At 37.5% G+C, this 25284-nt stretch overlaps 1 protein-coding gene across 2 annotated transcripts in view; it reads left to right on the forward strand.

Annotated features, from left to right (window-relative positions):
- The window catches only part of SPAG9 (sperm associated antigen 9), a 106663-nt gene extending 82738 nt beyond the window's left edge, over positions 1 to 23925 (forward strand). The window contains exons 21-30 of one of the 2 annotated variants that reach the window (XM_081318300.1): positions 3185 to 3304; positions 4486 to 4566; positions 5755 to 5822; positions 6433 to 6581; positions 8065 to 8236; positions 9482 to 9595; positions 12040 to 12078; positions 13105 to 13281; positions 18326 to 18472; positions 20163 to 23925. In XM_081318300.1, the coding sequence (XP_081174426.1) occupies positions 3185 to 3304; positions 4486 to 4566; positions 5755 to 5822; positions 6433 to 6581; positions 8065 to 8236; positions 9482 to 9595; positions 12040 to 12078; positions 13105 to 13281; positions 18326 to 18472; positions 20163 to 20278 (1183 nt within the window). In that variant the 3' untranslated portion in view covers positions 20279 to 23925. The remainder of the gene's footprint in view (positions 1 to 3184; positions 3305 to 4485; positions 4567 to 5754; positions 5823 to 6432; positions 6582 to 8064; positions 8237 to 9481; positions 9596 to 12039; positions 12079 to 13104; positions 13282 to 18325; positions 18473 to 20162) is intronic. The other variant, XM_081318301.1, reaches the window with a different exon arrangement.
- Positions 23926 to 25284: the final 1359 nt, after the last annotated feature.

A 25284-nucleotide genomic window follows, 5' to 3' on the forward strand; every position in this document is an offset into this window, starting at 1 on the left:
CCAGTCCTCTGGTAGTTCCCCAGTGCTCCAGGATCTTTGAAAAATATAGTTCAGTGGTTCTGAGATCACGTCTGCCAGTTCCTTGAGAACCTTGGGGTGTAATCCATCTGGTCCTGGTGATTTGAACTCGTCTAGGCTGGACAGGTGCTCACTTACCATTTTCTTGCCTATCTTAACTTGCGTTTCTATTCTGTTTTTTATGGCACTGGTTTGGTAGGTTGGACTGTTTTTTCCCTTTGTGTAAAGACAGATACAAAAAACGAGTTAAATAGTTCTGCTTTCTCCCTGTTGCTTGTCAATTGAATATCTGTTGGAGAGGGAGGTAATGAGCAATCCAATTACTGACCTTTCCATCCACTTTTTTAAAAAATCTTTTGTGGTATGTCCAGTTCAAGTATTTTAGGAATTCAGGCTCAGTGTGTCATGCTTAAAGAGTCTTAAAGTAATCAGTATACAAAGAAAAGTTGGTCAGCCAAAATTTCCATTTCCATAATGATGCCTTATGTAAAATGATATGCTGATCTTTGATGAAAATATTCCGATATTATCAAATGATAATGAATATCAAATGAATTGTTAGCAGAAATCCTACAGTGAAAATATCTTCAAATTGAATATGGCATAACACTGAGACAAATTGGTATATGGTTCTAATGTATGCATTAGAGTTAAAGTACAGATTGCATACTCGTGATGTAACCTGTAAATCAGCAACAGCTCCTTTTACGCTTGTTTCAAAATATTCTTTAAAACAGATGAAACAGAAAGAGGAAATTCCACAGGGCCAGGGCTACCACTGAGAATGCCCTGGTCCTAGTCATTTTTGGGTAAGCTAGGCTTCCACCTGGTGAGACACCATCTGTGGAAAAAGAATTCTGGTAAAAGATCATTGATTGATTATGTGTCATCCAGTTACTATCGGTTCTTAGCAACTTCATAGATAGATTTTCTCCATGATGATCTGACTCTAACCTGTTCTTCCAGGTCTTCAGGGTCTTCCAATGGTGCACTTATGGTCACTAATTGAATTTATCCACCATGCTGCTAGCTGTTGTCTTCTCTTTCCTTCTGTCTTTTCCAGCATTTAGCCTTCTTCACATCATGTGCCCAAACGAAGATCATAGCTTCCAGAAAACTGCATATGAGGAAAGCCATTTCAAATAAGCAATGCCCAAACTTTTGATTTATTTATATGTAATAATAAGCACCGTAACTTATTAACTCAGGAATCTAATGGGGCTTAGAGAAGTTTGGCTAGTATTGGTATGTTAAATTTTTGATAGAAGCCTGGCTGTTTTTTTTTCAGCTTATCCCACATTACATATGCTATAGCACGGGTGTCAAAGTCGTGACGTGACGTGTCGCAATGTATCGTGATTTTTTTGCATTGCTGGAGCTGGGCTGGGCGCGGCCTCTGTGTGATGCAACTGGCCCGTGGGCCGGAAGTTTGACACCCCTGTGCTACAATAATCTAAGTAGGAGGTAGTCAGTTCTAACTGGTTTTTGTCTCTCAGAAAAGACATAATTAATGTATCACTTGCAGCTGGAAATACTCATCATTGGCTGGCTTTTAATATATGTTTTAGTGACTTTATAAACCCAATAACTAAGGGTAAAAATAAAATGCAAAACTTGTGAATGTAGGTTGAGCAATTCAAACAAAACTAAAACATTGAAATAAAAAAACCTGGTAAGATGACATGTTTTTTTTTAAAAAAAATAAAAATAGCTATATAAAACATGCTTTTCTTTTTCTAATAGTACTAAAATACCAATTATATCTTTACATAAATTGCTGGAAACTTTTAAACAACAAATTGTTACAAATTTAATAACAACTCTTGATCCTGTAGAATATTTTCCAGTCTTCCATTTATGTTAATACTGTAAAATACCAAGGAGATACATAGTTTAACAGTTTAACAGCACATTAATTGTTAATACCTTCGAAGTTACATTTCCATTATGGGACAGGCAATAACCATTCTGTTTTAAAAGTTTTAAAATCATCTTTAATAGTTCTGAAATCCTGGAACCATTGATTTGTAGTGTGGAGAATTCAGTTCTGTATTCCAAATTGTGCTGACCTGAGTTATACACTGACAAAGAACACCCCCAGGGGTAGGGAAAAACAACTCCATGAAGAACAGGAAGAGTCCTTTCTTTCTGACTGAGAACTCTAACTTAGTCCCAGACCCTTGGACTTTCTGGATTCAGCGCTAGCTAGACTGCAGAAATCCAAGCAGAAATCAGTGCAAGAGATTCAGTAAACCTGGCTATTCTCCACATAAAGATGGCACCCAGTCACTCCCTTGTGGTGATTGTTACCAGAAGTTCATACAGATATAGAACACCATTGGGGAAAGAAGACTATGTGGTGGAACAGTATTTCCCCAGTACCATGACTGAAATCTGGTTTTGGAGCTGGGCTACTAATTTCCAGCCCTCTAAGATACTACGATCAATGGTGTTAAAAAAGAAAAGAAAAGAAAAGATCAAGGAGCACATCATGTAAGTCTGTATTTCTCTTGTTATGCTCCCTCAATAGATGGTTTGTCAATGTTATTCTTGCACTATGGCCCAGCTCAAAGATGTTAGGATAGTCAGAAAAACATACTTTTTTCCGATGGTTCTGATGTGTATCCTTCATTGCAAAAAACTTACTCTTTTGTAGGATGTGGAATAATTGCTAGTTTGGAAAAGGGGGCATTTTGGATTAGGAAAATAGGAAACTGGAGTTCACTTCCTAGTATTCCCATTCTACACTAGATTGCAATTACTCAGAAAGACGATGAAATAAATAGAAACTGTTGGTGACAGTTCTGTGATTTTAGGACTGAAAACTGTGTTTGATTTGTTGTCAACTGGTAGTGTCTCTCTTAAACTTAGTCCCTTTATCAAATTTTGTTCGTGGCTAATGTAGCTGTTTTGTGGTGATAGGAGAAAAAACTGTAAGACCCTGCTTTAAAAACATTCATGCTGCAAATTAAGTTTCTGAAATGAGAATTTTCAGAGAATCTGTTAAAAAAATTACATCAGATGGTAGTTATAAGAATTCTTTTAAAACTCCATAATTACCTCAAAACACAAACACTTGACTTAATGTGCTGTAGAATTGTTTTAGATTCCAGGAGACTTTTTTCATGCTTTTTATCTTTTTGACTTTTTCTTCCCTTTTGAGCAGTGAGTCTGAGTTGTTTAAAGATGTTGCTGAATTACCAAATGAGCAGGATCTTGTGAGGGAAGAAGCACAAAAAATGAGTAGTCTTTTACCTACTATGTGGCTGGGAGCACAGAACGGATGGTAAGCCTTTTGTGTACTTTTGTTAATAATGATATTTTTTGGAGTAAGAATATTAAAGGTTGGTGTTGCCCAGAGTTGTTTGAGTTTGAAATTGGTGACTCTGGATAATTTGGGAAGCTCAAAACTTCAGACAAGGTTGAAATGGAATCAAACCAGATGTTTTGACCTTAGAAACATTTTGAATTTGAGGTTTATACCATTGCTAAATACCTATTTTAAACTATTTGTTACAAATTCTAATTCCAGAGGAGATTTTCAGTTAATGACTACTAATTGGAGCTTATCCCTAGTCATTCATTGGCCTGCTTACGATGTGAGACTCAGCTAATTAAAGCTGATGCTTGGAAAGTGTTACTATTTATGCTGTGGTTCTTACTGAGGGGAAAAAAGGGAAAACATAGAATAGCCTGATGCACTGATGTGAAGGCAGAAGAAGAAAGGCAGTCAGAGGAAAGCTCGTTGCCTCCTGTCATCAATTAGGAAAGATACAAATCATGGATACTTTATTTCAGTGATGGATTTGCTCTTCATCCCAAGTCCTTTCCTGTTTTTTTCCTCAGAACACAGCTCGCTTCATCAGGTCCTCTCCCTTAACACATTACTTTTAACAATTTTCCACTTCTGCAAAATATCTTTCTTTCTTTCTTCCTTTGCTTCTGAGTCATGGCTGGAAAAAGTGTGTCTGAGGAAATATGAATTCCAGGCCTAAAAAAGAACTAAAAAGAAGCCTGCAATATTTCCTGATTAGGGACTAAACTGTTTTGGGCAGAATATAGGGACACACATACACAGTATCTGGTTGAACTGTGAATTAGGTAGAGAGTGTTCATGGCTGCTTTGGTTGTATTAAAGTGGTATGCATCACCAGTAAAATGGGAGCTTTGGGTCCTGTAAGCAGAGTTTTTAGAAAAACCTACCCCTGCAGCCCCAAGACAACCAGAGGCTCCATATTTAAGCCATGCTGGCTAGGGAATTCTGGGAATTGAGGTCCACATGTCTTAAAGTTGTCAAGATTAAGAAACATTTCTGTAGATAAATCATGTTTAAGTCAACTTACAGCCTGTCTTCTAGTATTGTAATTTTTAAGAACTACCAGCTCTAAGTGATACTGCTGTTCTTCAATGTTAACATGGATGTGGGGATATTGGAATTTCTAACTAACTTTAATTTTATTGTTGCAGTTTATATGTTCATTCTTCAGTGGCTCAGTGGAGAAAATGTGTTCATGCAATTAAACTTAAAGATTCAATACTCAGTATAGTGTAAGTAATTACAAATTAATTTGCACTTCCCTAATTTAAAATTAATTCATGTGGAGTGAAAATTACTTGTAGAACATTCATTTCTGTTTAAGTGCTTACATTTTTATTTTTGAGAAAAAGAATATTGAGGTGGTAATAAGTGACAAAGAGGTATGCTTTTGATCATGAATATATTAATAAGGATCAATCTTGGATATATTTAATTTTTGGAAGAAGATACCTATTAAAGAAAGGTAAAAAAATACTCAACCATATTTTCTGATATGTTGTGAGACATTAAATGCTCCCTCTGTACTGAGTGATCTTACACTGCACATAAACATTTTAGGTTTATTTAAGTCTTCTTCCTAGTTGAGCAAATATTCTGCTGTAAAAGCTTCATAATTTCAGGCTGCTTTCATATAAACATCTGTTTATGTGCACTTTTATATAGACAACATGCTTGCTTGTGTTTAATTCTTTATCTTGTCCCTAAGATTCCCCCTTCCATCAATATTAGTTTACTTTCACAGGTTGCCCATTATGTATTTATTTATTAAATGTCTGTGCTGCTTATCTCACTTATACAGCAACTCTCGGTAGCTTATGATATAATAAAAAGTTTTAAAGTCCTAAAAAGCAATTAAAATTAGAATAAAAAATTAGAAGTTAAGATCCAAGATGTTGGGCATCCTGGGGATGAGAATCATCTCTATCTTGTCAGCCACTCCCAACGTAACGGGCCCCTTGGGGTCTCAGGCATAAGCACCAGAGCCATATTTTTAGGTCCTTCTCAGAAGGCTAAGAGTGTAAAATGTAGAACGTGAAAACTTTGTTAATGGTCAAACATATTAGATGTGAAAACTGGAAATTTTGAATACATTCTCATTTTGAAATACTGGATCAAAGTTCTCATATGTTTGACCCACAAAAATGCTTTAACATCTGAAGGCCCTTTGAGTACATTTGACTCAGTATGTTAGCTAGTTGTTGATAGAATATTTATAGATAGACTCCTCCCCCAGTACTTGTATGTCTTTTACAGATGACATGACTTATGGTTTATACAGCATGGGGTCTTCTACAGTTTAAGGGAAAAGAAGCTTGGCTGTATCTGAGTGTAAATGCAAATTGAATGGAATTAATGAATATATCAGTCTACTGCTGTTGACTGTAATAATTATAACTTCTACCCTTTCCTTTATTTAGACATGTAAAAGGAATAGTACTAGTTGCACTAGCCGATGGAACTTTAGCAATATTTCATAGAGGAATTGGTAAGTGCTTTACTCCAATATATTAGGCTATCATGTATTTTATACTATTAATCTGGTTCTGAAAAATGTATGCATTATAAACCTTGTATATTTTTAGAGATGATCTATTCAATTTATAATTGAAGTACTGTTACCAGTAATGTTTCCCTCAGTACTTCATTCATTGTATATTTATTTATGAATACAGTATATAAAGCAATTCAATCATGCTGGCTCTTGCATGGTATATAAAACAATGGTTACCAATGTTCCATGCAACAATATACAAAACATGCGGTTCAAAAGATTATAATTGATGTAATTTTCTTGAAACTGGGAGCTCTATATAGCTCCAATTTCAGAAATCTTCCAGAAGAGCATTTTTTATGAGCCTTATGAGCTTCTGGAAAGCCATGAGAATGGGAACTACCTTTAAAGTATGTGTTTGTGTGGAGGGAGGGGGAGATGTAATATGATAGCTGCTGCCATCATTTAATTCACCAATTCTGTGATTTTAAACTACAATTGCATCTAAAAGTATTAAAAATTAGAAATATGTGAGTATATAATACATATTAATACACATTTTTGTAAATGAGTTTTTCTGACTTCCTTAAATATTTCTTTATAGATGGACAATGGGATTTGACAAATTACCATCTCTTAGATCTTGGCCGGCCTCATCATTCAATCCGATGCATGACTGTGGTGCACGATAAAGTCTGGTGTGGGTACAGAAATAAAATCTATGTGGTTCAGCCAAAAGCAATGAAAATAGAGGCAAGTGAAAACAAAATATTTCCTCAGACTGGATTTTTGCCTGTTCTCTCTGCTACTTAAGTCGGAGAACCGGGAAAAACACTGCCAGGCCAGTATAAACAGCCACTAAATATAAACGGCCTTAAATATTCATGCAGCCTATTAGGTAAAGGTCTTATAGTGTGAAACGTTTTCCTCTTTCAGTGTTTACGATGGCTTATGTACCGTTCCAGGGACACGGTGGCTCAGTGGGTTAGGACGCTGAGCTTGTCGATCAGAAGATTGGCAGTTTGGCGGGTCGAATCCTGAGTGCCACGTAACAGAGTGAGCGCCTGTTACTCGTCCCAGCTTCTGCCAACCTAGCAGTTTGAAATGCAAGTAGGAAAATAGGGACCACTATGGTGGGAAGGTAACAGCGTGCCGTGTGCCTTTGGCATCTAGTCATGGCGGCCACATGACCACAGAGACGTCCTCGGACAAGCGCTGGCTCTTCGGCTTTGAAATGTAGATGAGCACCGGCCCCTAGAGTTGGAAACGACTAGCACGCATGTGCGGGGGAACCTTTACCTTTACCTTTATGTACTGTTCCAGGTGTTGCAGAGATTCCCTGTCTATATCTGCTCCTTAAATCTTAGTACATCCCTTTCCATAATATCCAGAAGCCTTCTACTGACTTAAAACAATTTTAAGTGAACTTCTGCTTGGGAGCAGGGTTTTTTGTATTCCTTTTTGAATCCCACCACTGGAACCTTTGGCACAGTATAACGGCCTGGTTTGTAATGGGACAAAGCATAAAGATATGACACGAAAGCAATAAATTAACATTTCCTTATTTATTCCTTGTTTCTTCTTTCTCCAGTATCAAATGATGATTTTTTGGGAGCAGGGATCTGGTTTTCTCCTCCACTTTTCAGTGTCTTTCCACACAGATATATGTTGCCCACTCTCTCACCTTTAGATCTGTCTTGAGGAGCAGTAAACAAGAATAGTGATTCAATAGTGATACTGAATAGAAACTGGAAATATGTGTTAGATCCTGATTATGATCCTGGTGCTTTAAGGATAGTAAAGCTCCATTGCTCCTCCCTGTAACAGCCAGCTTTACCTGTTCTAAGCCCTTTGATCTTGACACGATGAGGGGGAGAGAGGAGAGCACCAAATGAGAACTGACATAGAAAAGGGGAAGTTTAAAAGGAAATGAGTGGATACAGTACAGAGAAAACATCACTGAAGGCCAAACAGATGGAACAAAATGAGACATGAGCATGAACATTTTAAAAATAGCATTTTTAAAACTCGGAAGATAACTAACAATAGATAATAATCAAGGGATGAGAAGGCTTGCATTGAAAATCTTTTCACAATATAAAGAAAGAGAACGTATATGTTCACATGTTATTATTTAATGGAAGACTCTTAGACACTTTGAGTGTATTTTAAAGGGTAAATAGGAGCGTGGGGAAATGTTTTGTTAAGTCTTAATTGAGCCATAATTTTCTCTTAGAAATCATTTGATGCACACCCAAGGAAGGAGAGCCAAGTGAGACAGCTGGCTTGGGTGGGAGATGGAGTGTGGGTGTCCATTCGTTTAGATTCAACTCTCCGGCTTTACCATGCACACACTTACCAGCACCTACAGGATGTTGACATTGAGCCTTATGTAAGCAAAATGCTAGGTAAGTTGGAGGGGAGGTCGTTTTTGTTTTGGATGAAATAAATTCCTTGGGTAGATAATGTTTTAAATATTTTAAGAAGTATCCTACAAATTATGCATGCATTTTCCATATAGAAACAATACTAGGTGGGTCGTTGACAACAGCATCATCTCTCAAGAAGTAAAAGAAACCTTTATCTTTTTGAGCTGAAGAGAAATAGAGGAAAGGGAAACCTGGACGTTTACCTCGAAAAAAAAGAAAAGAAAAAAAAATTATTTGAAAACTAACAGCATACATTGTACATACATTTTATACGTCTATGTGTAGGAGTTTACAATGATTTAAAGAAAAATGTTTTATTGCAAAACAGTTTCTTAACTGTTGTATAGATCTCCTTACAGGTATATACAGGTGTGCACATGCACAACAGATATTATGTAATACACTAACCCCAGCAACTGCAACCTCTGTACCATTTACTCTAGAATATTCATCTACATGGCCTGGTACCGGGCCATGGCCTGTTGGCCACTGTGCCGCAGGAATAACTGGCGAGCTCCCCCACTCGCGGTAGCACGCTGTGCGGATGCTAGCCGACCCACTTACGCGGGTGCCCTAGCACTGTCACAAGCATCATGTGGGCGCTAGTGGCCCATTTGCGAAGGTACCAGGGCCCGTTTGTGCATGTGTGTGGGCAACAGTGTGCTGCTGCAGGTGCCAGCGGCCGGCCCATTTGTGTACGCAGACATATCCCTACTCCTTCCTTTCCTTCCGGGCCACCAAGCTGGAAAGGTTGGGGAGCTCTGATCTGCACTACTGGTAACTCTTACATTCTGAATCAGCATAATCATAACAGATCAGAAACAGGGCAGGTTGGGGAAGGTTGAGCTATATAACCATATTTGAGCTTGCTATATTTGATTTCTTGCTGCACTTCATGCTGTTCCCTGGAAGATACTCTGCAGGGTCAGGGAATCCATGAATAGCGTTGTTGATGGTGCTAGGACCAGCAGGTTGAAGAAAAAGCTAGGGTCAGTAGAAGATTGTATTGGATCTCTGCCCTTTGTGTGAATGCAAGTCTTCTATTCTCAAAATAGCAAGCCTTCTATTCTTAAAATCCAAAATAGTTTTGGATTCTTTGTTATTTAAAGAGTTTCCAAAGCTGGCTTTTTTTGTTTACAAAACAAGGAGTTAGATATAAACATTTCATAGATCTCTGAAGAATTTTTTTTTAATGTTTTAATGAATGCTGCATACTTCTTTCAGGTACAGGAAAACTGGGATTTTCATTTGTGAGAATCACAGCTCTGATGGTGTCTTGCAATCGCTTATGGGTTGGGACAGGAAATGGAGTCATCATCTCAATACCATTAACAGAAAGTAAGTTTATAAGAATGAATGGGATATCAAAGAATGCCAGTAATTTTTATACCAAATGTGAAATACAGACCAATATTCAGTGTTCTTCAGCCATGCTCAGAATCGTGTAATCTTTTTTGTAAGCCTCTCGGCATGTTCAGATTGGAGCATCACGTAAACTGTGGAAAATCAATCAGTCAGTCAATTGGGACTCTACAGGGATTTTCCGGTTTCTTCTCTGCCAGGCAGCTTAACTCACTAAAACTAAATTTTGGTAAGGACTTAATGGTGGGACAGAAATTCATGCAGTTTTAGAATACAAGAAGGTTGAACTGAAAGGAAAACCATGAAAGTTGACTGGTTAATGTTGGCCCAGTGATCCTTTCTCAGCTCAACACCTCACAGGATTATGTGTGGGGAAAATAGGACGAAGAAGGAATATTAGGTATGTTCAACATGTTGAGATACTTATGAAGTAATAAAGGCAGGGCAAAAATCAAATATGTAATAATTTTTCTTATGAGAGCGTAAGGTCTGGTAACCCAGTTTTCTCCATGTGGCCTTGTTCTGGGTAAAATATGTGTAGGTCCTACCTCAGTCCTACACTGTTGAATTGATAATCAGGAGTCATGACGTTCAATTCGGAAAGAACATATATTAAAATTGCCTTAAAAGATAGCACGATACTAAACATGTTAAGGTTAAATGCATTAATTAATGCATTAAATGCATTAAAGGAGTTTTCTTAAATTTACAAATAAATGGTTATAGGGAACACTTATTTAGCAACCTTGTTCCAGTTCCGTTTCTTTCCACAACCTCCCTTCTGTAAGCCTGCTACTTTAACGTTTGCGTTGTTCCCTTCTCTTCTTTTTAGTTGGATAGACTTCGCTGCTGTCTGTTTTCTTTCCTGTTACTCTTCCAACCCCATAATGCGGCTGAAAAAAATAGGGGGTGGGATTGCTTTTGTTCTGAGCATAAGCGCCAAGAGCAGCACTTTTAATTTTAATTAATGTTATATTTTTATTTACTTTTTTTGGAATGCATGTATGGTATACATATAGTTATGGAATGCTATTTTATTTAAATCGTTAGTCATCTGCAATTACGTAAAAAAACCCGTCCGTACTTTTCTCATCCATATACTTCTGTTTAGGGTTTCCACATTGAGAAACCTCCAGATTTGTTATTACTGGCAGCAGATAGCAAGTTTTTTCTAGAACCTTCTGCAATATATATATATATAGAGAGAGAGAGCACGGTCACTATAGAGCATTGCTATATAATATATATAACTTTTCAAAAATTTAGTGATGATGAACTTTTTTCATATTAATTGCTTGAGTATCATGTGCATTGTTTTCCATGCTATACCATTCATTGATCATTCATTAAATGTCTGGTTTGGCTTGTGTCTTCAATAAACAGAAATACTTCAAATAATGCATATCTTTAAATGGTGAAAATTCTTTTTCAAATTCACCATAAACAAATAAAAGAAATCCTTCCTACTGAGGTTTGCATACGCTCCTTATTATGCTCTCTAGAAATGGTTTGTAATTGGGGGAAAATTGCTAAGCAACTATTCACCACCAGTTTTCCATAAGGCATACACTTTTAGTATCCTCCTTTAAGAGGTACTATATTTTACAATGATGAGGTTGATGTCTGTGACATTATCCTTACTGTCTTGGAAATCATTGGTGGAACAGGCTATAATTAGGTAAGTACTTGTCTCTTTTCGCTGCTGGTGGCACAAGCTGGGTACTCTGGATCCTGCTTGGCCAGCAGACTAATTAGCATTTGACAGACAGTGCTCACCATCTGGGTGTCCCCACCCACCCCTTGAGAAGTGGATACTTTCCCTTTTATGATCTTGAGATGGGGGAGGGGCATGCACTGTTCTTCTCAACCAAGAGGTACATTTGGCTCTTGACAGTTGGGTTGTCCAGACCATTTGTAGCTGGGTCTAAAATAAAAATGACATCTAATTCCGTTTTGATTAAATTTTAAATAAAAAGTAAATCATAATAATCTCTAGTCATGAACCCAATACTTCCCCCTTTCTGACATATTAACACAGACTATTTGGTGACATCTTTTGATAGTCTGGGGCTGTGCCTAAAATTTTGTGGGGTTGGGGGCTGCATTTGACCGTGGCTCCTCTACCTTAGCAGCTGTTTAAAAAGAAAGAGGGAAAGGGGAAGGACAATGTGTCAATAGGTCGCAAGTAGTAGCTGTAGCAATAAAACAGCAGTTAATAATACTTTGCTATTTGTTTTGCCCATATTGTTCTTACAAAGAAACAGTGTGTTTGTTCTAGTATTCTTACTGCGCCTTAGCTAGTAGGAGCTCGCCCATGAAGCTCTTTTCAAATAGCAGAACACAAATTGGGGTTTCTGATTAATCCTTCTCCTTTACTGTCCCACCTATCCATTTTCCCCTTTCCTCCTTTCTTACTTTAGCTGTAATCCTCCACCAGGGACGTTTACTGGGGCTGAGGGGTAAGTGCTGATCCCAAACCTCCCCTGTATCCTCAGGCTTCTCTAATAGCCCGTTGAAGGCTGTTCCCACGTCTCTAAAATTCACCCCTCCCCTTTGTTCCTAAGCTGTATTTCCACCTGCAGTTACCTGCATTGCAGTATTTTATGTTTGCTGAATGACCACCAATCCTACTCAACAGTTTAGTGGCCTCGTATTTTGTTGCAGCTGAATTTTTCATGCTGGCTTCTTGTTTTTCTTCCAGCCTCATTTGTGACACCATAACCTTGTAGCTGTCATTAATCCACACCATTTTTCTTTTGTTGCATATCACCTTTCTTTCCTTCTTCTAGCACTCTTCAAAATGGAGATAGTTCTGTCTGTCTAGCATGAAAATAGGGGGGAAATTGTTAAGTTAAAAAAAAATTGGCAGTGGAACATAGCACTTGAAAAATGAATTCCTTAAACTATCCAACAGCACCTTTTTAATCATTTCCTCATTCCCTATGATTGTACTGTTGGCTTTAGGAGGTCCAAGATTCGTTAACTTCCAAGGAAGGCTTCTTTTTAAAAGTTCTGTAACACGACAGGCTATGTTTATTCGCAGAAAGATATTAGAGTAAATGTATTTAAACTAAAGGTGCCACGCTGCACTCTGATATTTGCTACAACAAATCAGCATGGTTACCCTAAGAATTCCTCTTCTAAAATATAAAAATAACTTGGTTTAATATTTTGAATATTTCTGCATTACACTTAGTTGCTCAGCCTTGTTCATTCTGAACATAGACTTTTGAAATAACAAAGTGTGTGGTTGTGCTCGACTAGCAAGCTACTCCATTTTTTTTTCCTTCAGGTACTTCCAATAACTAAGCATGCTGTCTTTTATTTCTTTCTAGCTTTGCCTTGAATTAGCATTTTGTTGCCCTTTCTGTTTTATTTACCTGAGTTTGCTTTAGCTTCTAGATTGGATATATCACAAGGTTCCTTAATTTATTTTTTTACAACTTGCCGTTTCACTGGAAAATGTTTTATTTCTTTCCTTGTAGCCAACAAAGCAGCAGCAAGCTCTGGCAACCGTCCTGGCAATGTAATACGCGTGTACGGAGATGAAAACAGTGACAAAGTGACCCCTGGAACCTTCATACCTTACTGCTCAATGGCACATGCACAGCTTTGTTTCCATGGGCATCGTGACGCTGTTAAGTTTTTTGTGGCGGTACCTGGTAAGCTTTCTAAACTTTCTGTGTAATTGTATCTTTCAGCCTTTCATTTCATGAGGTTTCTTCTGGAATCCGTCATAGAGTTCTTTTACCAACGAATGAAGGCAAACATACATGTCCCAGGATAGGATCCAATCTGGGTCAAGTCACTGGGACCATAGGTTTTGTTTTTCAAGCTTTTGGAGTCGTGCTGGAGCCCATCAGTGTACCTCTTTCACTTAAGACTTCAACAGCCACAGTTGGAATACCGCATCCAGTTTTGGTCACCACGATGTAAAAAAGATGTCGAGACTCTAGAAAGAGTACAGAGAAGAGCAACAAAGATGATTGGGGGACTGGAGGCTAAAACATATAGGGAACGGTTGCTGGAATTGGGTATGTGTAGTTTAACAAAGAGAAGGGCGAGGGGTGACATGATAGCAGTGTTCCAATATCTCAGGGGCTGCCGCAAAGAAGAGGGAGTCAAGCTATTCTCCAAAGCACCTGAAAGCAGGACAAGAAGCAACGGATGGAAACTAGTCAAGGAGAGAAGCAACCTAGAAGTAAGGAGAAACTTCCTGACAGTTAGAACAACTAACCAGTGGAACCACCTGCCTCCAGAAACGGTGAATGCTCCAACACTGGAAGTTTTTAAGAAGAGATTGGACAGCCATTTGTCTGAAATGGTATAGGTTTCCTACCTGAGTAGGGGGTTGGACTAGATGACCTCCAAGGTCCCTTCCAAAATCATCATCATCATCATCATCATCTTTTGCTGTCCATCCATTGAGGAGAAATTGTTGTACATTGCTGCTTTCACTTGCAAAGGTTTCAGAAGAGGAATTTCTTTATAGAGCCACCAGTTTTCTATCCTTCCTTTCTTTTTATTTTTTTATTTTTGCTTTATTGATTTTTTAAAACATAAATCACATAATAGTTGGTTAACAGTGTGTTTGCTAGGTTTACATTTATAAAGAGAAATCATTAATAAATGGTTTCTATAATTCATAATCCACATATTCAAACAAATGTTTCTATTTTCAATATTCTCTCTGGTAGGTCTCATCATCTATATTCTTAATTTTCACTTTAATATTTTTCCTTTGACCCATATCTTTCTCGATCAATATGTTTTGCTAAATCCGAAAGTTTTTCCATATATATATATATATTTTTCCAACCAATTATACAATTTATTCCAGATTTCATAATAATCTGTTTCATTCTTATCCTTGAGTTCTAACGTCAAGCTATCCATTTCAGCACAGGATAAAATCTTATTTATTACCTCTTCTTCTGAGGGTGTCTCCTTATCTTTCCATCTCTGTGCAAAGACTAATCTTCCTGCTGTTAGCATGTGTAATAATAGGTATAGGGATCCTTTATTGTATTTGTCCTTGGTAATACCCAGCAGAAAGAGTTCTGGCTTTAACGCAATATTCTGCATTAGTATCTCTTCTAGCCACTGTTTTATCAAATACCAAAATTTTTATGCTTTTGAGCATTCCCACCACATATGGTTTTTGATGTTGCTTCAGATAAGATGTTGAAACCAGCAGTGGTTGCATACTCAAAAAGCTTCAGCAAACTGCTTGTTCTAGGTAAGAGAGACAGGTGGGATAAGAGTTTGGGACAGCATCTGTGCAGTTAGGGGAAAGTCACACAGTATTCAAATATAAACAAGTTGTCTTGTGTGTTTTGGGGAAGTCTTTTCCTACAGTATTTTCAAAACACTTATGGAGGGAAAGCACTTGAAAGTGTAGACCCCCACCCATACTCCTACATAAGGAGAAGAATATCCTTTCCTCCCACAGTTGTCATGACAGATGACATCTTGCCTCAAACTTTAGTAGAATAATAAAGAAAACTCATTGTGATATCAGAAAAAAGAATGAATTTGCACTTACACTTACCTGTCTTGAAGACACTGCACCTATTCAGTTATAAGCATAATGTCATAAGTGGTATCATCAATGATGAAAACCAACAAGATGAGGGGCCATGAAGGGGGGCACTGAAGTAAGAACAATAGTGGCAGGATAGGAAATTGACACAAAGTTATAAAAGATGTCAAAGACTTTAAATATGAATTAAACTTTTACCTGATGCTTAGGCTGTGCTTGTGCATCATCCTGGTCGGGGATTAACCAAGGTTTATCAAATTAATAACAATTTTCTGGGTTAACTAGGCACGTTGTATTGTCAGTTAACCATCTGGATTCACACCACGCACCAAGGTGGTATTATGTGAACCAGTCTTGGGGTATGAAAATTCTGTAAGATTGGAAAGTATGTGGTCATTATGAGACAGAGTATTTAACATAGAAACTTTGAATCATTGGAAATACCAGCAAGGAGAGGGTTACTAGAATGTAGGCAACAAGTTTTTAAAACGATGACAAGATTTTCAGTCTATGTTTTATTCATTTACAGAAGGCCATTGATTCAATACAAAGGAAGTTTTTTGCTACTACTGCACGATTTGGACTATCATACTGCCATTCAAAAGGCCATTGATGCTTCTGTGAACCTATCCTATTATGGTTACTGCATGTGTTAGGATAACCTTAAGATACTTGCTCTTCCATTTTGCTGAATCTCTTCTTTTTCACGCCAGTGTCACGGTTTTAATGTGTGTACAACAAACGTTCCTAGAGTTGGGCTAGTGTAATAAGAAATACATTAAATTATAAAAAAAACATAAATCACAAGCAGTGCTGTAGCAACCTGAAGGCTGGCATTCATGGCATAACTTCAATTTTATTAAATCTAATTCAGATAGCTTATATTACTCTGCCAGAGATACCATGCCTATCTTAGCAGGATGAGAGCTAGTACAAGGATGATAGCCTGCTTACTGTCCTTCTGTCCTTTAGTGCCTGATGGCTCATAGTACAGTCTTAAAAGGCCATACAGTAAAACTTCCATAGTGCAGAGTTAGAAATTGTTAAGAATACCAATCAAACAGCCACATAAATTTATCCACAGTGAAACCTAACAGCATCATCTAATAGTCTCCAGAGGCTCTCTAACGTAATTTAAATTTTAGAAACTTGCAGAAGGTCAGCAATGTAGGGATCAGTTAAATCTCCAGAGGGAGACTGCTCCATAATGCAGGGCCTCCATGTGAGGAAGTGTAGCTGGGATTACTGTCTGTGGTTTGGAAAAGTAGCAGCAGCCAGATAGAAGCACTCCTCATTCCCGCTTCCCCAAGGATCAGTGCAGCTTATGCTTTTCCCCAAAGGGCCAAAAACTTGAAATGTCTAGGGGTAGCCTCATCCCACCCAAGCCCTTAGTTTACAAATGCAAAGGCTAAGAGAGAGAGAGTGTATGGGTGTGTAGGAGAAAAAGACATAAGAAGACAGCAAGCAGATGGGGAAGTGGGAGGTGACATTTGGAGATTGACAACTATTACAGGCAGTCAGCTACCAGGACACAAGCTGTGATGAGCAGTATATGTTCAGATCTGCTGCATTATGGTGTGTCCAGTCCTTGGTAAGCAAAAAAGCCTCACATGTCAACTAAGAAGCAATGTCTGATAGTTCAACCTGTTTGCCTTGTAAAAGTGTAAAGCCAGTAGCAGCTTCTCTTGGGATATATGGATTGAGTGGGTTAAATTTGGTTGGAAAATATTTTTTCAGTCAGGCCTCAAAACCATTTAGAATTTGCCTTCCTATTTGCAGTGCGGGAACAAGGGGATAGATGGGGAACTCATCAAATTTGCAGATGACACCAAGCTGGCAAGAATAGCCAACACTCCAGAAGACAGGCTTAAGATACAGGAGGATCTGGATAGACTTGAACACTGAGCGCTATCTAACAAAATAAGGATCTACACTTAGGCAAGAAAAACCAAATGCACAGGTATAGTATAGGTGGTACCTTGCTCAATAGTAGCAACTGTGAGAGGGATCTTGGAGTCCTAGTGGACAAACACTTAAATATGAGCCAGCAGTGTGCTGCAGCTGCCTAAAAAGCCAACAGTGCTAGGCTGCATTAACAGAGGGATAGAATCAAGATCACATGAAGTATTAATACCACTTTACAATGCCTTGGTAAGGCCACACCTGGAATACTGCATCCAGTTTTGGTCACCACAATGTAAAAAAGATGTTGAGACTCTAGAAAGAGTACAGAGAAGAGCAACAAAGATGATTGGGGAACTGGAGGCTAAAACATATAAGGAACAGCTGCTGGAATTGGGTATGTATAGTTTAATGAAGAGAAGGGTGAGGGGTGACATGATAGCAGTGTTCCAATATCTCAGGGGCTGCCACAAAGAAGAGGGAGTCAAGCTATACTCCAAAGCGCCTGAAGGCAGGACAAGAAGCAACGGATGGAAACTAGTCAAGGAGAGAAGCAACCTGGAACTAAGGAGAAACTTCCTGACTGTTAGAAAAATTAACCAGTGGAACAACCTGCCTCCAGAAACGGTGAATGCTCCAACACTGGAAGTTTTTAAGAAGAGATTGGACAGCCATTTGTCTGAAATGGTATAGGTTTCCTACCTGAGTAGGGGGTTGCACTAGATGACCTCTAAGGTCCCTTCCAACTTTATTATTACTTTGAGCTTTGCAATATATGAAGGCTATGAGAGCCAATTTCCGCAAAAAAGTTACAGCTTTTGTCTGATACCTCACTTCTGCCCCTCTCTGTGCATTCAGGTGTGTTCTGAAGTATTCTCCAACCTTCAAGCACAAATTTGAGGGCACTCAGCAGCGGGAATTAAATCTAATTCCTAGGACAGGGCATTTTGCATGTTGATGGAAAGAGTGGAGTACAGCTCTCATAGTTAATGTGCACTCTGTTGTCACTGTTCTTAAAATAGATCATCTATTCCTCCAAAATGGCGTTAAATTTTCTTTCCAGCTACAAAAGCCAAGTAGCTTTGGAAAGTGAAACGGAGAAAAGTCATTTTCCCTTTTCTGCTTTTTATATTGTGAGGAGGTTTTTTTTTTGGGGGGGGGGAAGTACATTAAGGCTCTCTTTCGCAAAGAACCATTTAATCAGTTTGGCATTGGTAATTTGCCCTACAAAAAAGTAACGTCAATACTTTGTCCACATTTAGGTCAGATGATTTGTCCCCAAGTGGGTGGAAGCTCAGAATTATCTGGTGAAAGAACTACCGTCTCTACACAGGAACCCAATAGCCAGACTCCTTTAAAATCAGTACTGGTGATAAGTGGAGGAGAAGGGTATATTGACTTCAGGATGGGTAAGAACTTCAACTTTCCAAATGTTTTTTTTATTATTACCTAAAATATTACCACACTCTGATAATCTAATCCAATAATTACATAAAATATTTTTCATTATTAATGGGTGGATGCCTTAGTACATACCCATTAAAACAATGCTCAGTAAGGTAGCATTTGAATTAGCTGTAAGGGTGTCTTACTTTGAGGGTTTTTTAAAACGCCAACTCTTTTCGTATTGACAGAAAATTAAATATGTATCTTGGACCTTGTAGGTAGACCAGATTTTCCAAAAATGTTTGCTTTTTAGAAGAGAAAAATTTGTTACTGTCAGGCTAATAATATCACTGAAAGGAGGGAAATATAATTACTCCCCATAGTTTGACTGTCTTTCAAATTGTAACTAGTTTTTTAGTGTCATAAAACTCAGGTGGCCATTGAAAACTGATCTAGCCCCAGTAGTATAGATACACCTTCCTTTATACAAAATCCTATTACATAATTCTATTTTTTGCCAGAGGGTGATAGTAATGAAAACTGGATATTGAGTGTGTCAGTAATATGAAAAGTCTATATTGTCTACAACCTATGATCACAATTGAGATCAGAAGCTCTGTCATTGAGTAAAGGGACTGTTAAGTGAGGTTCCCATATGACTACCTCACTGCAATTTTGGCTGTTGGTTGTAGTTGTTAAGCAACTGCGAGGGTCATTAGGTGGGTGGAGTGAAAGGGCTCCCTTCTATGTGTGGAAGGGAACTTAACGGGCTGGAGAAACAAGGAAGGATCAAGAAGCTCCTTGCTATGGCTCTTCAGCCCAGCACAGGAGTTCCTCTCCCCTCCTATATGGAGTGGAGGAGAAATCCTTTGGCAGGCAGCAGCTTGCAACTTTCCCCGTTGACTTTCTGGGGAAGTTGGAAGAGAAGATTGCAAATGGCAATCACATGATCACAAGGCACTTAGCAACTATTTGTAACTGTGAACAGATTGCCAAGCACTCCGATCTTGAACACAAGACTTGGAGAAACGATTTATGGCAGCTGGAAGTGCTTTATCGTTTGCAAAGCATTCTTTTTGAGCGGTCATAATTTTGAACAGTCATTTAACAATCAGTGGTAAGTGGAATATTACCCATACTTTCTCATTGCCTTTCCATAGTTCTATTTAATGCCAAGATGAGAACCTGGGGACCTCCAGATACTAGTCAGCTTCAGTTCCCAGGAGTTCAGTCAGGTTGACCAATGGCGAGGAAAGCTGAGATTGTAGCAGCAACACATGGGCCATGGGTTTCCACTCCTACATTGTGACAAAAATATTCCCAGTTATTCAAGTCTGTAGTTATTTGGAAGTTGGACCTTTCCTCTTCCTATTTTATAAATGCATTGTATTTCTTCAGAATGGTTGTATGGATTACTGCCAAGAAACCTCCTGGCAAGTATCCATTTTAATTAAAGGGAAACTTCTGATGTTATTTCGCAACTGACCTTGTTTCTCTTTGTTAGCTATATTATTGTACGAAAGGAAAAGGCCAGGAAGCAATTACTTCTAGCCCTCAATTCAGTATCTTTTGATAATTTTGCATTTACAGTGGTTTCTGGAATGGTGGATAGTTATCTTCCCTTCATCTCAAACTGATAATAAAGTGTAACAACTTTGGGGTGTGGGTGGGTAGGTGGCCACATATTATTAACTGAAATATTCTTGCTTTTAGGTGATGAAGTTGGTGAATCCGAACTCCTTGGAGAAGCATTACCAATTGAGCCTTCCGTTGCCAAAGCTGAGAGGAGCCACCTGATAGTGTGGCAGGTTATGTGTGGCAGTGAATAAGCTCCAATAGAAAATGGCTTGAGACTGCAAAAGCTTTTGCATGTCTTCAGTTTCGTTTCGTTTCTGTGGAACCCATTTCACTGCATACAATTTGAACATTTCTTTGTCATTTGACTTTATATCGTAAACCTCTCAAACCTTAAAACAGGAACCAGCTCGTGCTGTTTTACTGCATCAGTGTTACAAAGCGAGAATAAATTGGTCTTCCCAAGCAGATAAATGCCATATTTTGTCTCTTAAATGCACCTTATAGGCCCCACTGCAATCTGTAACACAACTCTTTCCCCCCCCCCTACTTTCCACAATGCTTTATGTTTATATTTTGAGCCGTTTTGAATTCATTTGCATAAGAGTCTAAGAAAATTAATATTCTGGGTAGTATTCTTCAAAAGAAACAGACATATGTAATATACAGGATTCACTGAACACATCAAATTTGATGGCTAAAGTAAGTTGGAAGACTTTGCTTTTTCATTTCTGAATCCTGCCAATTTTGTGAACCTTTGTTTGTATCCTTGAGCTAAAAATTTACCAGACATTTGGTTCTTTTTTTTATTTAGTTCTAATAGCACTAAAAATCAGTACAGCTATCCTGAATAAATGAAAAATGTGGTATTTTATGGGGAGAGTAGTCTTCCCAACTTCCTTATTTAACATAGCTTGGAAACATCCAGTTTAATCTCAAAAGGGCATTAGATCAAAGCATCTTCCTTAAATACTCCTTGAGCAGAAGAAGGTGGGCTACGTTTGTGTGCTCCTATTCATTGGATCTTTGGGATTCCAGCTCTTGTCATGGGATATAGAAGGGCTCTAAGTGTTGAGCAATCTAGCAGTGACGATGAATGAGAAATAACCTCAATTAAGTTTAAATTGTATTATGTTTCAATCCACGTTATCAGTCTACAGATGCCATTCAAAAAGAAAGGTCTATAGTACAGTATGTTCCTTGATGGATTTATAAAGTGGTGTATTCATTAATTTTAATGTATGAACACCAGTGTATCAAATTTGAGTGGCCAATCTGAGAAATTGGAAAAATACTATCATGCAGTTTATTCTATCTTTTCACATTTAAAGTTTTGGACTCAGTATACTCATTTGCTATCCAATTGATGGTAAAGCTAAATTAAATGCTATTTTTTAATCACTCAGAGGATAAACTGCTTCTCAATGTTTTCCTTGTTATAAAATAGGAGTGAAAATACTAACATTAAGCTTGTGTCCACTAAGAGACTCTAGCTCTTCCATTTAGATGGGAGTTGCTATTATTTACATGACAGAATGGAAGAATTTCAAATTTTGAAATGCCAACATTTAAAACCAGGAATTGTCATGAAAAACTGCCTAAACCTTTTTATGCAATAGGAGCAGTTTGTCATCTCTCAAGGAAACATGTATTTAAATCACACAAACACACACACACACACCTTTTTAAAATCACATTAAACTGAGATCTATTGTGTAAATATTTATTTAGGCAGGTTTTTAATAAAAGAAACTATAATCTTATCTGATGAAAACTTAATAATTTTCCCTTCAGATGTACTGATTATAGTTTTATATGTATAAATACTTTTTAAGCATCCTATTTTGTACACAATGAATGCATTCTGGTAGATATGTATTTTAACCACAAAATGTGTGGCTAAAAATAACAGAATGGTTGAATGTTTAATACCTTCCATATTTTGCTCATCAATATGCCCAATGTGATCTGATCGCAATAGACTTAAAATTTATTTCAACTGCTCAACTGGGTTTAAGAATTTTAATAAGAACACTGATGAAAAACTGTGAGAAGGATTAAGAGGATATGAGATTCCACCCACCCACCCACCCCCACCCCCAGAAATTGCTTTTGCTATACTCATATACATCCATACCAGACTCATGTTTGTGTTGCACTTTTCAAACTTTTCCATCCTAGGAAAGTTTAATAGTCAATTTGGGAAAGATGCTCAGGTGAGTTAGTGAAAGCTTCACCATATGTGCCTATATGGCACACACAAGCCTTACCAAAAGAAGATAGATTCTTAAGACTTTGTCCTATCCTCAGAGCAGTAGAAACCATTCATGTAATTCATAATTCTAGACATCCAAAAGACAGCCAGTTCCATTAACTTTGTTACCCTTTGCCTTTCAAGGCATCTTACTTTGAGGAGATCTTTTGGAAACATTATCCTGACTTTTCATGAGTGGTGGAATAGTTTTTGGAAAAAGGAATGAAATTCACATATATTGGTTTTCAATTTTGTCCAGCATTTTCATTTTAAAATCATTAGAACTGTTTCTCTGATTCCTTGCTCAGACAAAAAAAAAAAGCACCTCGGTGATAATGTTTAATGACTTTCCAGATGGTAAATTGCCACTCTGTCCTCATTCGGGCAATGGTCATTCACAGCAGAAAAGACGGGAGTCCGCCAGAGAGATCAACACTTGTATTAGTGCAAGTGAGGGAAGAGCACCATTTTTCAGTCTCCTTTTTAAAATTTATTCCCTGTCCTAAAAAAATTGTAGTTTTAAAAGATGGATGTAGAAGAGAGATCAACACTTGTATTAGTGCAAGTGAGGGAAGAGCACCATTTTTCAGTCTCCTTTTTAAAATTTATTCCGTCCTAAAAAAAATTGTAGTTTTAAAAGATGGATGTAGAAGATCCCTTTCACTAAAACGTACACTCTCCTTGTTCCAGTACACTCTGAACTGTAGATGATTAAAATTTGCTAAAGTTCAAGCACCCAATGATTGCCTAACAAATCTGTTTTGAGAGTGTCATATGTTCAATGTAATCATAGTTCTAAAATCAGAAGTAGGAATGAGTCTCTTGATAGTTAACAGCTTTGTTAATAGTTTGAGAGAGCATTTCAAGCACAAAAAATGCAGCACATGATTTGTTTGGGTAAATGTGTTTTGCATGGTAAAAGAGAATAAGTTTATGTATTTCTGCCATTTAGTTCATTTCTTGCAAGGTCTTCCTGCATTGGATCAGTTAGAGCTGGCAGAGTGTAGACACTTTATCATAGGCTGCCTTAGTAACTAAAATGTTTTATAATCTTCTAATATGCTAACTGTTCTAAAGAACATGGCGTCCTGAAAATAATGTTTAATTAAATATTTATTTCCATGTGAGTATTATGAAAGCTACCAAAGGACTGAAACTGACTTGGCACCCTTACAGTTGACCCTGTGCATAAAGGATTTTGTAAAAACCCCAAGTTTGTAAAAAAAATGACAGAGTGAGAAACACACTTCTTTGTGGATGCTAACTTTATTTTCTTTAACAGGGTTATGCCATATTGTAACAACCTTTGTTTTGCACTTCAAAACATGGAACACTAAATACTTCTCTCTAACAATGTCATTGCTGCACACTTCTCTTATCTTTTAAACATGTTTTAAGGCATTTTATGGTCATTAACTTTTTGAAAATGTTGTCTAGACACTTTATGCTGAATTTTACTTTCCTCTGTAACCTTGAGATGAATACTGCAGCATTAAACCTGCTGTCTGTTTAAACTTGAGGCTTCTTTTCTGTGAGCTGATAAGCTCATATAGCAGTGAAGTTATTTCAGTATTTATTATTGAATCCTTGGGGGTTCAGAATGTAACTTTGTACATGATATATATATAAATATGTATATGAAAAGCATTCTTGTTTGGTGTGTTTCTTATATCGTGGAGAGCAGCATTTATAATTTATATGTAATTTATTCAGGTCGTGAAAAATAACTTTTTAAAATTAATTTATGTCATGTATGTTAAAGGACATAGATTCTCTGGGACTGGAGAAACGTCTTCACAACTCCAAATTTAACTCAACCAAATTTGAAGCAGTGAAATTATCCTAATTTTATTATTGGAAAAGGACAGAAATAAACATGTTTTCATGCTGGAAGGAATAGGGTGAGATGGGAAAAAAATTCTAAAGTCATCTTTGAAGTTTCCCAAATTTTTCTTAGCAGATATTTTCCTTACATGAATTATATGTGTAAGTAAACATATAACCTGTTTGAAAGCCCATGACACCAACTCTATTCTTTTTTCCTCATAGGATATCTTTTAATTAACAAATGAACCAGTCACCTATGATTTATAATTATTTGTATTTTGTCTTTTTTCCAGGAAGCCTCTTTAAAACAAGCCAGCAAGGTATTAAGTTGAGATTGATTTGTCCAAAGCTTCCTTATAAATTTGATGACTCAAAGTTTGTGCAAGTGGATTTTCATTGCTTAGGTCAGAGATCCTTAAGTCACATAGGACTCCCAGTTTTCCTCCCTTGTCTGATCAGCTTTGCCAAAAGTTGCCGCCATTGTTTCTTGTCATTTTGGTGGCAAGGGGTGGGGACAATTTAATATGTCAAAACCCAGACTTGGTACTTATTTTTAAAGAAAAGCTTCCAATCTTTTCTTTAAAAATTAGCATGTTGTAGCACTCTCATGTACAGTGAGGGGAAAAATTATTTGATCCTCTGCTGATTTTGTACATTTGCCCAGTGACAAAGAAATGATCAGTCTATAATTGCAATGGTAGGTTTGTTTTAACAGCGAGAGATAGAATAACAACAAAAAAAATCCAGGAAAACGCATTTCAAAAAAGTTATAAATTGATTTGCATTTTAATGAGTAAAATAAGTGTTTGATCCCCTATCAGTTAGCAAGATTTCTGGCTCCCAGTTGTGTTTTATACACAAAATAGGCTGAGATTAGGAATACTCTCTTAAAGGGAGTGCTCCTAATCTCATCTTGTTACCTGTATAAAAGATACCTGTCCACAGAAACAATCCTTTACATTCCAAATTCTCCACCGTGGCCAAGACCAAAGAGCTGTCCAAGGATGTCAGGGACAAGATTGTAGACCTACAAAAGGTTGGAATGGACTGCAAGACTCACCAAACAGCTTGGTGAGAAGGTGACAACAGTTGGTGTGATTGTTTGCAAATGGAAGAAACAAAATAATTGTCAATCTCCCTTGGTCTGGGGCTCCATGCAAGATCTCAGCTCATAGAGTT

The sequence above is a fragment of the Vipera berus genome (genome assembly GCF_964194415.1).
Source record: "Vipera berus genome assembly, chromosome: 2".
NCBI classification, from domain to species: domain Eukaryota; kingdom Metazoa; phylum Chordata; class Lepidosauria; order Squamata; family Viperidae; genus Vipera; species Vipera berus.